This window comes from Pleurodeles waltl, chromosome 5 (genome assembly GCF_031143425.1).
Source record: "Pleurodeles waltl isolate 20211129_DDA chromosome 5, aPleWal1.hap1.20221129, whole genome shotgun sequence".
Taxonomy (NCBI): Eukaryota; Metazoa; Chordata; class Amphibia; order Caudata; family Salamandridae; genus Pleurodeles; species Pleurodeles waltl.
Genome location: NC_090444.1, coordinates 1864782100 through 1864797710, shown reverse-complemented (window position 1 = coordinate 1864797710; position 15611 = coordinate 1864782100). Strand labels below are relative to the sequence as shown.

At 47.4% G+C, this 15611-nt stretch overlaps 1 protein-coding gene across 1 annotated transcript in view; it reads left to right on the top strand.

Annotated features, from left to right (window-relative positions):
* Nucleotides 1–15611, top strand: part of CUL9 (cullin 9) — a 576404-nt gene that overhangs the window by 172708 nt on the left and 388085 nt on the right. The window contains exons 12-13 of the mRNA XM_069236395.1: nt 13830–14056; nt 15117–15354. Of these exons, the coding sequence (XP_069092496.1) occupies nt 13830–14056; nt 15117–15354 (465 nt within the window). The remainder of the gene's footprint in view (nt 1–13829; nt 14057–15116; nt 15355–15611) is intronic.

Genomic DNA, 15611 nt, shown 5'->3' with positions numbered 1-15611 from the left:
TCACTGTGGTTTTAGTAAATTTACAACCTTCTGAAGTAGAAACATTTTTTTTTTAATCTGTAACTTATGCAGCAGATGGAGGATTATGGAGTAAATGTGGCAAATCTATAATTATGCCAAAAAGGCTGTGAGAGCATATTTCATAATTCCAGTGGCCCTGGTTATAACACTCCTTTCCCATAGTCACAGCAAACAATTTAGCCACCAGACTACACCTCCTGCACACATGCTTTTTACAGTGTTGCTACTCGGATAGGTTTTGTCCACCTTCTTTTTATTTTTTATTTTATTTTTTTTAATTTTTTTTTATCATCTCTGACAGCAGCCTCCTGTCAGAAAGCTTTAACTAATGCATATGAACAGAGACCACCAGCATAGTTATTGTTTGTGAAACAAATGCATATGTTGGTCACCGCCCCTTTCCTCCTTGGACCACTTCGACCCAAAGGTGTGAGCAAGAATGACTTTTAACATAGCATATTTTGATGTCCGATTGACCTGGCAATGCTTATCACTCAGCACCAGAAAAAAACAAAAAAAATAAGCCGAGTAAATTTTGGGAATTTCCCATCAGGCTTGTAAGGTGAAATTCCCAAAATGACGGCATTACACCACTTCGTATAATTACGCAACATTTGCTGTAAAAAATGTACCGTGACATTAGCAGTTCAAATGTACTGCGAACACACGTGAACTACAGAAGGTGAGTGGTTAATGTTTGCTGTGCTTTTGTTTAAATGTCTTTGTGCCAAAAATTTACACAAGGACGCTGTAGGAAGTTGGCTTTTTATGCACTATTTCAAAGTAAGGAATAGTATGCACAGAGTCCAAGGGTTCCCCTTAGAGGTAAGATAGTGGCAAAAAGAGATAATTCTAATGCTCTATTTTGTGGTAGTGTGGTCGAGCAGTAGGCTTATCAAAGGAGTAGTGTTAAGCATTTGTTGTACACACACAAGCAATAAATGAGGAACACACACTCAAAGACAATTCCAGGCCAATAGGTTTTTGTATAGAAAAATATATTTTCTTAAGTTTATTTTAAGAACCACAGGTTCAAATTTTACATGTAATACTTTAAATGAAAGGTATTGCAGGTAGGTACTTTAGGAGCTTTGAATAATCAAAATAGCATACACAGTTTTCATATAAATCACATATAGCTATTTTAAAACTAGACACAAAGTGCAATTTTCACAGTTCCTAGGGGGAGTAAGAGTTTGTTAGTTTTTGTGGGTAAGTAAACCACCAACGGGGTTCAAGTTTGGGTCCAAGGTAGCCCACCGTTGGGGGTTCAGAGCAACCCCAAAGTTACCACACCAGCAGCTCAGGGCCGGTCAGGTGCAGAGTTCAAAGTGGTGCCCAAAACACATAGGCTTCAATGGAGAAGGGGGTGCCCCGGTTCCAGTCTGCAGGCAGGTAAGTACCTGCGTCTTCGGAGGGCAGACCAGGGGGTTTTTGTAGGGCACCGGGGGGGACACAAGTTAGCACAGAAAGTACACCCTCAGCAGCACGGGGGCGGCCGGGTGCAGTGTGCAAACACACGTCTGGTTTCCAATGGAAATCAATGGGAGACCAAGGGGTCTCTTCAGCGATGCGGGGGGGGGGGGCTCCTCGGGGTAGCCACCACCTGGGCAAGGGAGAGGGCCTCCTGGGGGTCACTCCTGCACTGGAGTTCCGATCCTTCAGGTCCTGGGGGCTGCGGGTGCAGAGTCTTTACCAGGCGTCGGGATCTGGGAAGCAGGCAGTCGCGGTCAGGGGGAGCCTCGGGATTCCCTCTGCAGGCGTCGCTGTGGGGGCAATTCTGGCTACTCTGTCTCGTAGTCGCCGGGGAGTCCTCCCTGAAGTGTTGTTTCTTCACAAGTCGAGCCGGGGGCGTCGAGTGCAGAGTAGCAAGTCTCAAGCTTCCGGCGGGAAACGCAGTTGTCTTGAAGTTGCTCCTTAGAAACAAAGTTGCAGTCTTGGGTGAACAGAGCCGCTGTCCTCGGGAGTTTCTTGGTCCTTCAAGAGCAGGGCAGTCCTCTGAGGATTCAGAGGTCGCTGGTCCCTTGGGAAAGCGTCGCTGGAGCAGTGTCTTCAGAAGGGGGGGGGAGACAGGCCGGTAGAGCTGGGGCCAAAGCAGTTGGTGTCTCCGTCTTCTCTGCAGGGTTTTTCAGCTTAGCAGTCCTCTTCTTCTTAGGTTGCAGGAATCTATCTTGCTGTGTTCTGGGAGCCCCTAAATACTTGATTTAGGGGTGTGTTTAGGTCTGGGAGGTTAGTAGCCAATGGCTACTAGCCCTGAGGGTGGGTACACCCTCTTTGTGCCTCCTCCCAAGGGGAGGGGGGCACATTCCTATCCCTATTGGGGGAATCCTCCATCTGCAAGATGGAGGATTTCTAAAAGTCAGAGTCACCTCAGCTCAGGACACCTTAGGGGCTGTCCTGACTGGCCAGTGACTCCTCCTTGTTTTTCTCATTATCTCTCCTGGACTTGCCACCAAAAGTGTGGGCTGTGTCCAGGGGGCGGGCATCTCCACTAGCTGGAGTGCCCTGGGGTATTGTAACACGAAGCCTGAGCCTTTGAAGCTCACTGCTAGGTGTTACAGTTCCTGCAGGGGGAGGTGTGAAGCACCTCCACCCAGAGCAGGCTTGTGTTTCTGTCCTCAGAGAGCACAAAGGCCCTCACCACATGGGGTCAGAAACTTGTCTCTCAGCAGTAGACTGGCAAAGACCAGTCTGTCCTGCACTGAACAATTGGGTAAAATACAGGGGGCATCTCTAAGATTCCCCCTTTGTGCATTTTTTAATAAATCCAACACTGGCATCAGTGTGGGTTTATTATTCTGAGAAGTTTGATACTAAACTTCCCAGTATTCAGTGTAGCCATTATGGAGCTGTGGAGTTCGTTTTTGACAGACTCCCAGACCATACACTGTTATGGCTACCCTGCACTTACAATGTCTAAGGTTTTGCTTAGACACTGTAGGGGCATAGTGCTCATGCACCTATGCCCTCACCTGTGGTATAGTGCACCCTGCCTTAGGGCTGTAAGGCCTGTTAGAGGGGTGACTTATCTATGCCATAGGCAGTGTGAGGTTGGCATGGCACCCTGAGGGGAGTGCCATGTCGACTTAGTCATTTTCTCCCCACCAGCACACACAAGCTGGCAAGCAGTGTGTCTGTGCTGAGTGAGGGGTCTCCAGGGTGGCATAAGACATGCTGCAGCCCTTAGAGACCTTTCCTGGCATCGGGGCCCTTGGTACCAGGGGTACCAGTTACAAGGGACTTACCTGGGTGCCAGGTTTGTGCCAATTGTGGAAACAATGGTACATTTTAGGTGAAAGAACACTGGTGCTGGGGCCTGGTTAGCAGGGTCCCAGCACACTTCTCAGTCAAGTCAGTATCAGGCAAAAAGTGGGGGGTAACTGCAACAGGGAGCCATTTCTTTACACAAGCCCCCCGAGCCCACAGTCCAGGAGACTCAGCCAAAGCTGGGAGAGTCTTCCTAGTCTGTCAGGTGAGGAAGAGTAGAGGAAATAGGCTAGTTTGTTGCAGGGCCTACTCTGCCTTACATCCTCCTGCTCAGGTCATTCCCTCTGGGGAACTGACCCACTTCCACAGTGATGGGACCTAGTCTGAATTGCCTCTTGTCTGTGTCTTTAATATCTCCACCCATTCTCTCTATTTTGGGGTTAGAGGTATCCACCTCTGCTAATCTTATCTTAGCCAGGGTCACCCCTAGCTTACCCAAAGAGGTTACCCAGAGCTGGAGTAACCCCACCATGACCAACAGGGTCAGGGGGCCTAACTTGCTATTTGGCATGGGGTCAGACCACCATGCCAAGGATAGTGCAGCCATAAAGGCTAACACCCAGCAGAGGCCACTGGCAGCGGTCAGTGCCCAGAACCACACCTTTAGCTCTTCACCTACAAGGGAAGTCGCTAAGTTACAGGCTTCTTTGGGTTCAGGGTGCCTGTCTGCTGTATTAGAGTGGGGGGTTACCACATCTTGTAGTAAACACCCTTATTCCACTCTTTCTTCTGTTAGCTGAGGAGCCACCCACTCAGGCTTAACATTTGCCTGACTAGCCAGGACTTCTTGTGGGTTAGGTTGGACGTTACCAGTGTCACTTTTGGAGTTCTCCCCTACTGGAGCAGAATCTCCTTGGCGTGCTGGAACCTTGGCTAAAGGTTGTCCACCCTTCCTAATCTGTTTTCTTTTCTTTTTCTTCTAGGGCCTACTTGCAGTTAGTGCAGAGGCAGCACCTCCAGAATCCTTGGGAGAGGACTGGCACTGGACCAGTTCCTCTCTTGGGCTCTGACTAACCTCTGGGTAGTCATTTCCAAGGAGACCATCAAGGGGGAGGTCTGTACTGACTACCACCCTTCTCCAGCTAAACGTCCCACCCACTTCTATGGGCACAAAAGCCACAGGCCTATCAGTGACCCTGTCTGGGCTAACTCTTACTCTGGCCATCTCACCTGGGATATACTGGTTTGAGAACACCAGCCTGTCGTGCACAATAGTGTGACTGGCACAAGTGTCTCTCAGGGCAGTGGCTGGGATTCCATTCACCAGTAGGTGGTGGAAGTGTCTACTTCCCTTTGGAATCTCCAACTCACCTGTTGGGCCCTTTTTCCAGTTGAAGGCTATGAAGACCTCCTCATCTGAGGAGTCATCCCCAATGGCTACACTGGTCACCCCTGGGATTTTGCTAGGGGGTTTGTTTTTGGGACAAGAAGTGTCCTTGGTGTGGTGCCCTGTCTGTCTACAGTTGTGGCACCATGCCTTACTGGCATCCCAGTTCTTACCCTGGTACCCACCTTTGTTTTGGGTTGTGTCTTGGGGCCCACCCACCTGATCTGGTTTTTGGGGGCCTACAGAGGACTCTTTTTCTTTATTTCTAGTGTCACCCACTTTCTCCTGGGGAGGCTTTGTAACCCCTTTCTTTTGGTCACCCCCAGTGGAAGTTTTGGTTACCCTAGTCTTGACCCAGTGGTCTGCCTTCTTTCCCAATTCTTGGGGAGAAATTGGACCTAGGTCTACCAGATACTGATGCAACTTTTCATTGAAGCAGTTACTTAAAATGTTTTATTTCCTAAACAAATTATAAAGCCCAACATAGTCATCCACTTCATTTCCAGTTACCCAACCATCCAGTGTTTTCACTGAGTAGTCTACAAAATCAACCCAGGTCTGGCTCGAGGATTTTTGAGCCCCCCTGAACCTAATCCTGTACTCCTCAGTGGAGAATCCAAAGCCCTCAATCAGGGTAGCCTTCATGAGGTCATAGGATTCTGCATCTTTTCCAGAGAGTGTGAGGAGTCTATCCCTACACTTTCCAGTGAACATTTCCCAAAGGAGAGCACTCCAGTGAGATCTGTTTACTTTTCTGGTTGAACAAGCCCTCTCAAAAGCTGTGAACCATTTGGTGATGTCATCACCATCTTCATATTTAGTTACAATCCCTTTTGGGATTTTCAACATGCCAGGAGAATCTCTGACTCTATTTATGTTGCTGCCACCATGGATGGGACCAAAACCCATCTCTTGTCTTTCCCTTTCTATGGCTAGGAGCTGTCTCTCTAAAGCCAATCTTTTGTCCATCCTGGCTAACAGGAGGTCATCTTCACTGAGGCTGCCCTCAGTGATTGCAGAGGTGCTGGACCTTCCTGTGAGGGAAGCAGCATCTCTGACTATTATAGTTGGAGTCAGGGTTTGAGGGACCCTGTTCTCCCTAAGTAGGCCTGGAGGGGGGGAATTCTCCTCCAAGTCACTATCTTCGCCCTCTGTGAGGTCATCCTCAGAGGGGTTGGCTTTTTCAAACTCTGCCAGCAGCTCCTGGAGCTGTTGTTTGGAGGGTCTTAAGCCAAATGGGATTTTCTTTATTTTGCAGAGAGACCTTAGCTCCCTCATCTTAAGATGGAGGTAAGGTGTGAGGTCAAGTTCCATCACATTCTCTTCTGCACCAGACATTGTTTCTAAAAGTTGGAATACTTTTTAATAATCTAAAACTATTTCTAGAACCGAATTCAAACTTTCACAAAACTTTTAAACTTTAAAAGAAATGCTAACCGGGACTAACACAAGGACCTAGCAGGACTTTTATAAATTTAACAAAATAGCAAAAATTGCAATACTCAATTTCTAATGACAATTTTTGGAATTTGTCGTGTGATCAGGTATTGGCTGAGTAGTCCAGCAAATGCAAAGTCTTGTACCCCACCGCTGATCCACCAATGTAGGAAGTTGGCTCTGTATGCACTATTTCAAAGTAAGGAATAGTATGCACAGATTCCAAGGGTTCCCCTTAGAGGTAAGATAGTGACAAAAAGAGATAATTCTAATGCTCTATTTTGTGGTAGTGTGGTCGAGCAGTAGGCTTATCCAAGGAGTAGTGTTAAGCATTTGTTGTACACACACAAGCAATAAATGAGGAACACACTCAAAAACAATTCCAGGCCAATAGGTTTTTGTATAGAAAAATATATTTTCTTAGTTTATTTTAAGAACCACAGGTTAAAATTTTACATGTAATACTTCAAATTAAAGGTATTGCAGGTAGGTACTTTAGGAACTTTGAATAATCAAAATAGCATACACAGTTTTCATATAAATCACATATAGCTATTTTAAAACTAGACACAGTGCAATTTTCACAGTTTCTAGGGGGAGTAAGAGTTTGTTAGTTTTTGCAGGTAAGTAAACCACCTACGGGGTTCAAGTTTGGGTCCAAGGTAGCCCACCTTTGGGGGTTCAGGGCAACCCCAAAGTTACCACACCAGCAGCTCAGGGCCAGTCAGGTGCAGAGTTCAAAGTGGGGCCCAAAACACATAGGCTTCAATGGAGAAGGGGGTGCCCCGGTTCCAGTCTGCCAGCAGGTAAGTACCCGTGTCTTCGGAGGGCAGACCAGGGGGGTTTTGTAGGGCACCGGGGGGGACACAAGTCAGCACAGAAAGTACACCCTCAGCAGCACGGGGGTGGCCGGGTGCAGTGTGCAAACACACGTCGGGTTTCCAATGGAAATCAATGGGAGACCAAGGGGTCTCTTCAGTGATGCAGGCAGGCAAGATGGGGGGCTCCTCGGGGTAGCCACCACCTGGGCAAGGGAGAGGGCCTCCTGGGGGTTACTCCTGCACTGGAGTTCCGATCCTTCAGGTCCTGGGGGCTGCGGGTGCAGAGTCTTTACCAGGCGTCGGGACCAGGCGTCGGGATCTGGGAAGCAGGCAGTCGCAGTAAGGGGGAGCCTCGGGATTCCCTCTGCAGGCGTCGCTGTGGGGGCTCAGGGGGGGGCAACTCTGGCTACTCAGTCTCGTAGTCGCCGGGGAGTCCTCCCTGAAGTATTGTTTCTCCACAAGTCGAGCCGGGGGCGTCGGGTGCAGAGTAGCAAGTCTCACGCTTCCGGCGGGAAACGCAGTTGTCTTGAAGTTGCTTCTTTGAAACAAAGTTGCAGTCTTGGGTGAACAGAGCTGCTGTCCTCTGGAGTTCTTGGTCCTTCTAGAGCAGGGCAGTCCTCTGAGGATTCAGAGGTCGCTGGTCCCTTGGGAAAGCGTCGCTGGAGCAGTGTCTTCAGAAGGGGGGGAGACAGGCCGGTAGAGCTGGGGCCAAAGCAGTTGGTGTCTCCGTCTTCTCTGCAGGGTTTTTCAGCTTAGCAGTCCTCTTCTTCTTAGGTTGCAGGAATCTATCTTGCTGTGTTCTGGGAGCCCCTAAATACTCGATTTAGGGGTGTGTTTAGGTCTGGGAGGTTAGTAGCCAATGGCTACTAGCCCTGAGGGTGGGTACACCCTCTTTGTGCCTCCTCCCAAGGGGAGGGGGGCACATTCCTATCCCTATTGGGGGAATCCTCCATCTGCAAGATGGAGGATTTCTAAAAGTCAGTCACCTCAGCTCAGGATACCTTAGGGGCTGTCCTGACTGGCCAGTGACTCCTCCTTATTTTTCTCATTATCTCTCCTGGACTTGCTGCCAAAAGTGGGGGCTGTGTCCAGGGGGCGGGCATCTCCACTAGCTGGAGTGCCCTGGGGTATTGTAACACGAAGCCTGAGCCTTTGAGGCTCACTGCTAGGTGTTACAGTTCCTGCAGGGGGGAGGTGTGAAGCACCTCCACCCAGAGCAGGCTTTTGTTTCTGTCCTCAGAGAGCACAAAGGCCCTCACCACATGGGGTCAGAAACTTGTCTCTCAGAAGCAGGCTGGCACAGACCAGTCAGTCCTGCACTGAACAATTGGGTAAAATACAGGGGGCATCTCTAAGATGCCCTCTGTGTGCATTGTTTAATAAATCCAACACTGGCATCAGTGTGGGTTTATTATTCTGAGAAGTTTGATACTAAACTTCCCAGAATTCAGTGTAGCCATTATGGAGCTGTGGAGTTCGTTTTTGACAGACTCCCAGACCATATACTCTTATGGCTACCCTGCACTTACAATGTCTAAGGTTTTGCTTAGACACTGTAGGGGCATAATGCTCATGCACCTATGCCCTCACCTGTGGTATAGTGCACCCTGTCTTAGGGCTGTAAGGCCTGTTAGAGGGGTGACTTACCTATGCCATAGGCAGTGTGAGGTTGGCATGGCACCCTGAGGGGAGTGCCATGTCGACTTAGTCATTTTCTCCCCACCAGCACACACAAGCTGGCAAGCAGTGTCTGTGCTGAGTGAGGGGTCCCTAGGGTGGCAAAAGACATGCTGCAGCCCTTAGAGACCTTCCCTGGCATCAGGGCCCTTGGTACCAGGGGTACCAGTTACAAGGGACTTACCTAGGTGCCAGGGTTGTGCCAATTGTGGAAACAATGGTACATTTTAGGTGAAAGAACACTGGTGCTGGGGCCTGGTTAGCAGGGTCCCAGCACACTTCTCAGTCAAGTCAGCATCAGTATCAGGCAAAAAGTGGGGGGTAACTGCAACAGGGAGCCATTTCTTTACAGACGCTTTTCAGGTTTTTAAGTATAATTTTGATGTAATTTCGAGTAATTACATGAAAGTAAATTGTGCATGTTTCACAAACCCCTTGTCGTCGTATAGTTGTCATTATTGTCAAGACAACAACTTCATGGTCATCCACGTCCCTCCAGTCCACGCCATTCCCTCATAGTCACTCAGTAGAATCATTAATGTCTGGAGAAGTGATACACAAACCTACCGATGTGGCTAAGGCAAAGTCCCAGCATCTAGTACTGATGCTACTTCACTGATCACAAAGATAGATAATCCAATCCAGGATTTCTCCTTTGCATTTTGAGTCTTGCACTCCTGATGATCCCATTAAATCAGGAATACTAAGCAAAAAACTGGGTTACTTAAGATACTTCAAGCATGTACCTAGGAAACTTAAGAGCCCTGCTGACTAATGTGGCAGGGAGCCCAGCGAACAGATGTGTGTAGTAAAATGTGACTGAACTTTAGGAGGGGGCAACGATTCAAAATGGTTTAATATCTCTCCTCAAGAAACATAAGAGCGTTCCTGGCCCCATAAGGACCCCTTAAGCCAGCCATTTCTCTGTAACACAACTCTTGGCTAGCCAGGAATTTTAGGCCCTCACACATACCAAAACAAAACTCACGTTTCAGAATGCAAAGTGCTGTTCTCTACAAAATGAACGTTTTGGCAATGGGGCTTCTGGGTAGCCAGGATGCCACCTTCTCTATTTCTTAAAGATGGCATGCATTTATTCCTCATGCAAGGAAATAAACTGTAATATGAGACATTTCTTCCTGTTGTACAAAAGGAAATTACAGCCATGCATGCTGTCAACGATAAGAAATGACCTGACTGGGAAGGATGTGACAAATGGAAAGGCAAGGGAAATGGCCACTGAAGCTATCAGAGTCACCGTTTCACTTCTTAGACACCTGTTTATTACAGAAACTGCGTAACGACTTTCAGAATGGCAACATTTCCAAGATAAAAATCATCTACGCCTGCTCCAAGAAAACAAAATCACAAAACAGAGCGGAGATTGAGCTGATAAAACTGAATGTAGAACCTTCCCCACCTTCCGTCTCCCCCACAAAAAACATGCTTCCAGAATCAAAACACAGTGTGTTAATGACTGAAATTTCACTGGAGGAGAACTTGAGACAACCAAACCCTTGTGAGCTCGCCCACACTCTACTACACACAGAGAAAGGGGCTGGGTAAGCATTCTCCCAGTAGTCACCGTTTACAAGGGCATCGTTTGAGATCACCCTGGTAATAAAAGTGACTGAGCAAGCACACAACACTTGTGATCAGTACTCCAAGCATTTCTACTCAAACGTGCACAAAATGAGGTGCAGTCCCCGACAAATGTAACTCTAAGCCTTCGGCCAGCGGCGGCTGGAAACCACCCCACTCCCTGGTGAGGGGTCAAATGTTTCCTAACAGCTGGTTCTGGGATTACACTGGGCTTGTTGAGTTGCAAATTGCCCTGTTCTTCATAAAAGTGAAATGTGGAGATGTGTTCTGATCGAGAAACCCTGGCCTCAGAGGTATTCAGGCAGCCTTGTGCCCAACATGGGGAACAAGACCGCATGTTCATACTAATCATCATGGTGAGGGGGAGTTACTGCTTTCTCCCTTTCTGGCCGAACATCAAAAATATGTTCTAGCAAGAGTTTTCCTCCTTCATCCCCTCCCCAACCAAAACAACCAACCCTGCCCTGCACAGACAATAGATATTTACATCCATGTCTGAGATCCACATTGCGTGAAAGGAGGCGTGCACCTGGGAAATAAATATGGCAGAGAACCTGCTGGTGTGGTGGTGATGTAGCCTAGCTGTCGGAAGTGCCATGGCTCAGAAAAGGAATCGTTTCGGCTCTGAGTGGAGTAACTACGACTGTGAGCGCAAGTGCCTTGGGCGGAGGAAATACAATCTCCGTGTAAGCAGGGCTTCATGTCCCTGGCTGTGACAAGGAGTGCATCCCCCTTGCTGAATGCAGGGCTTCACTTTCCTGGCTGTGATTGCAGTGCCCTTCCTTGCCCTGAGAACAACTAAAGAATTCGTAATGCTTTACATATACAGTCACCTTGCTGTGAGTAAAATTTCCCTGAATTTGGGAAGAAATACGGTGTAAACACTAACAGTTCCCTGGTTGTGATCAATAACGAGTTGGAGTTATTAGCGTTTTCAACTCCTAACTGGACTTTAACTGCCACATAAACTGAAAAGTAAGAGTTTCACGTAAGCGAGCCAACGCCCGCCATGAGTGCGAAGCAGACACACAGAAGGAAACCGAAGTTCGCTCGCAGTGAAACGTATCGGCAAAAGTGCAATTATCCATGTAACCGGCAAAAGTGCAAATATCCATGTCACAGGGTCATTGCCATGGAAAGCTCTCTACTAGTGCACAGCAAGATCCATCTGCTTACGAAATAAGAAAAAGTAGTCCAGAACTCATACGGAAAACATGGAGCCTCGTATGTTTTCAGTTGTTTACCTGTGCTCTCGAGGAGGTCTAAACACCGGAAAAGGTAGGACGTGCATGCCTTTCACTAATGAAGCCAAGTGAATTTTTAAAGGCAAGCCGACAAATCTACCAAACTGATGGGTGCGCGGTGGGCGTGGTTAAAAGCCCACAGAGAGACTACACCAGAGACAGAGCGCTTGACCCTAAAAATGACATTTAACTCCTCAACCTCTGCTTAAAAGAAAAGAGGAGGTTGGAACAAAGGAAATGGAGCGGGATAGGCAGCTTTCTGAAAGATCTGTAAATGAAAAGTGTTTCTTTAACAAACGGCGTAGATCCAATGCTTCAACTGTGCCACTCCAGTTAGAGAGTCTATGAACACTGAGCTCTGGTCTATCTTATCTGTTCCTGATAGGAAATTTAAGTTATTTTTATTTTTTTCTTTCTATGTATTCACAGAATACATAGTGTGTTTTTCAAGGCGCTACGCCTTATCTTCTCATGAAACACCTGCCTTTTGGAAGAAACCTGATTCAGAAGAACTCCTGTTCTTTTCATGTGCTGGGCTTCATTGCGTGTGAGTGAACCTTCCAGATTCATTGCATTTCACGTGGCACCAAGGAGCAAGTAAAGATGAACACATGGTGTCAAGGTGTGCCTTCACACATGGCTGAAATTCCCACAGTGTCGGAGTAACTGTTCAATAAAGATGTACAGAGGGCCCTTACGGAACAGAGAGTGGCTTGGAGATTCAGTGCACCAGGAAGCATTCTGCTCCTGACAGCTTAGGCTCTCAGCTCCGACTGTCAAGGGAAGTGTGAACTCTCCACCCTGAGCAGACTCTCCTGCCCACCTCTTGTGACCCCCTGAAAGATAAATCCGATCAATGGCATTGCCATTCCTGCCTCCACTAATCAACTTTGCAATGTCTGATGTCAAGCAGTGTATGAACACTGGCAGTGCCGTCTATGTCAAGCCTTATATATCAGAGGTGATCGTCCCCCCTTCCTCAGGCCGATGACTTCTTGGGGTTCTTATTAACCAAAAGACATTTTCGTCACCGCTTAGAAAAGAGATGACTGGCGAAGTCAGTTGTTTGAGAGGGTCCGAAACCTTCAATTCAAACACCCTTAGTTATTTCTGGGGTTTCTCCAAACCCTTGACCGAAAACACGTCCTGTAGAGAGACCTCAAGAAGCCTCTGAGAACATCAATTTTATGAGGGTTGCCCATAGAGTTGCGTGCCCCTGAACTAGAAGTATCTTTTCACCACAGAAGTTGATGTGCTCCCCTGCATTCTGCATGCCTTGCTGTTCACATATGTCAAGATGATCAGGCAGTGTACCATGGTCTACATCCACAGAGCCCATCCTCCTGAGTGTCAGTGACTGCATTTCACCAACAAAATCCCAGTTGAGACTATCGCCCAGCAAAGTCATCCCCACTGTTCCGGATAAAATAGGGCTTCATTCCTCGCAGCACTTATGAGGAACATCCGTGTGCATGACATTTGCAAAGCAGCCACCTGGAGCTCATTTCACATGTTGCGAAGCATCTAAGAGTTGGACCTTTCTTATTTATCTGTTTTTTTACCTTTCGCTCTTTTTTTTTTTTACCTTGATTCTTGTTCATGCTGTCGTATGTTGTGCAGTTAACGGAGTGAGTTTTTCCTTCTATATATCACTAGCTTGAATGTCCATATATAGAGAATATGTCTGAGTTGATGCAGGTTATATTTTGTTGTTTGGTAACATGAAGTTTCTTTCGTTATTTTAAGCTTATTGGTCAATCTCTAGAGTTTATTGTAAGTTGGTCTTAATAAAAATGTTTCAAGTAAGTATGTCTGTACTGAAATTATTTCTTTCCCAGTTTAATAAAATGACAAAAAAAAGAGCTGACCCCTAATGGGCTAGGCCACTCTGTCCAACCTGGTTAATTAGAGCTTTTCTCACTGGTCCGCTTCTGTGCACAGCCCATTCACCCTCCCCCTAGCAGGGATGAGCTCCTTATTCCGCTCTGCTCTTTAGATAGATCACGTGCATGGCACAGAGAAAGAAAAATGATTTACTTTTCGCTATAATCCTGAGTTTTGTTTGTCTTCCTTGATATTTATGTGCAATCTGTCCTACTTTAGAAAAATGGCTAGAAACCAGTTTATTTGACTCTGTCTCTGCCCTTTTGCTCAAAATAAACTGCCTAATGCCGCTAAGCATTCTAGGCCCGTGTAGCACATTTTTCCTTCACAGGTTGGTATTAAAGTTTGCAGCTGAAAGTAGATTCTTTGTGTTGTTGTGTTTTCTGCTTTTCTTTTTTTGCTTTTTAAGGGATTTTAAATTGCTGCTTTGAGGTACATGTGTTTTACTGTGCTGTTTTGTGTGGAAATGTGTTCCAGGATCCTGCAAGCAGAGCTGTTACATTTAAGCTGTGGTTGAGACTGATACCTTGCATCCTCTCCTTCCTCCAGGTGTTACTCCGCAGTACAGAACGGCCTCCTGGTGGTGAGCATGTTGATAAACAACCACAAGAGCTTGGCGGAGCAGTTCGTTAGCTGTGGCATCCAAGCGGTGCTGCAGAGCTGCTGTGAGAGCCCCTCCAGTCCCCAACATGAGATGCTAGCCCTGATAGTCAAGAACCGCCTGTCGGCACACAAATTGTCTCCCGACATGAGCAATGCAGGATCTGACCCACCCGGTAAGATCTTCAGTGTTTGACTCGCTACATTGTCGGCCACCAGAAAAAAAATTATACGCTGTAGATCTAAGTGAATTGTTAAGTTAACTCTTCTGACCTGCCCTGCTGCCGCCACTCTGGCGGTAGAGGAAGGGTTGTACCAGGCGAGAGCTGGTGCCTCTTGCTGCTTAAGTCACAGTAGATGCGGTGATTCACGAGATAGTTCCTCTCGGAGGGTGGATGGAGTGAGCATCCTGCTCGCTATTCTACTTCCATCCTACGAGTCGGTGAACCAGTCTGACTGGCTAAAGCTTCTTGTGCTGTCCTCTGCGTTCATTGAAGGGAGGTGGAGTGAGCCACCAGGTGAAAGCTTCCTGCCTCTCCTTCCACCGAAGGTAAGTGACGGGACCGTCTGGTAAGTGCTCCCTGTCTCTGCTGTACCTCCGACGACTGCGAAAGTGAGCCGCCAGGTAAACGGTTTCTCCCTCCACTGAAGCTAAATCAGTTGACCTGTTTCTGCTGCTACTTCCACTCTCGGAATTGATGAAGTGAAGCACCAGAGAAGAGCTTCCTTCCGCCTTTTCTGCTTCTACAGTGAATCGATGAAGTTTGAACAGGCATATTTGCAGACTGAGTTACGTGCACCCACCTCCCATGTAACTTCTCGGTCATCAAGACCAGGATTGCTTGCTTCAGAGTCAGCAGTGGTTCTGCTGTTTTCTTTGGAGAGACCGGGTCATCCGTTCACTTCTTATTTGTCAATAGGATCTACCCCAGTGTTGATGGATTCTGCCAGTTCTCTTGGAGTTTTCTTCCTGTTTTCCTGACTACTACACTTTACTGCATATTCTGTGATTCTAGGCACATCACAATCTCTGTGCTTCGAAGTGTGAATTTGTGTAATGTTCAGACCTCTACGGTCGGACTGCTTGTTTCCTTCATCTGCTGCCGCTCCACACCTGAATTCAGGCGATCGCCTCGCCCAACAGTGTTCTGTGTACATCCCCTTGCATTTGAGATGCTCCTGCTGGTAGATCAAATGGTGTAAAGCTCACATACTTGCATCTCTTTTGTCTTTCAGAGGCTACTGTGCTCTTCAACTTGAAGGAGATGGACTTGAAAAAATTGTTAGTCAGCTTGAAGGAAACCAGCTTGTCGAAGGAGATTATTTTGGCCCTGGAACGCTGCATCTGTGAGGAAACTGTATCCATTGAGGGCGACGTCTCTGAACTCATGAAGGACAGAGACTCCTTCTTGCTGCTACTTAAAAACCTTGAGCAGCTACGCACAGAGAAGTCTGTGCAGTTGGGCATTTTGAGGTAAGGTTTGTGTCTTACAGCACCCTGGCGGGCCAGATGGATGGATGGATGGATGGATAGATCTGCAGTCTGAACTGTGGGCCCATAGCTGCCTTTTGGTGACCGTGTCGAGAGGCACTAAGGTGAAATCAAAGTATTCCTTCATCCTGGTCTGCGTCTCTCCACATGATTGGGAATGCTTTTGTTCTAGAATGTAAAATGCCTTTGGTACTAGTGGTCCCCCAGTTGAAAATGGTACAATCAATATAAACGACCCA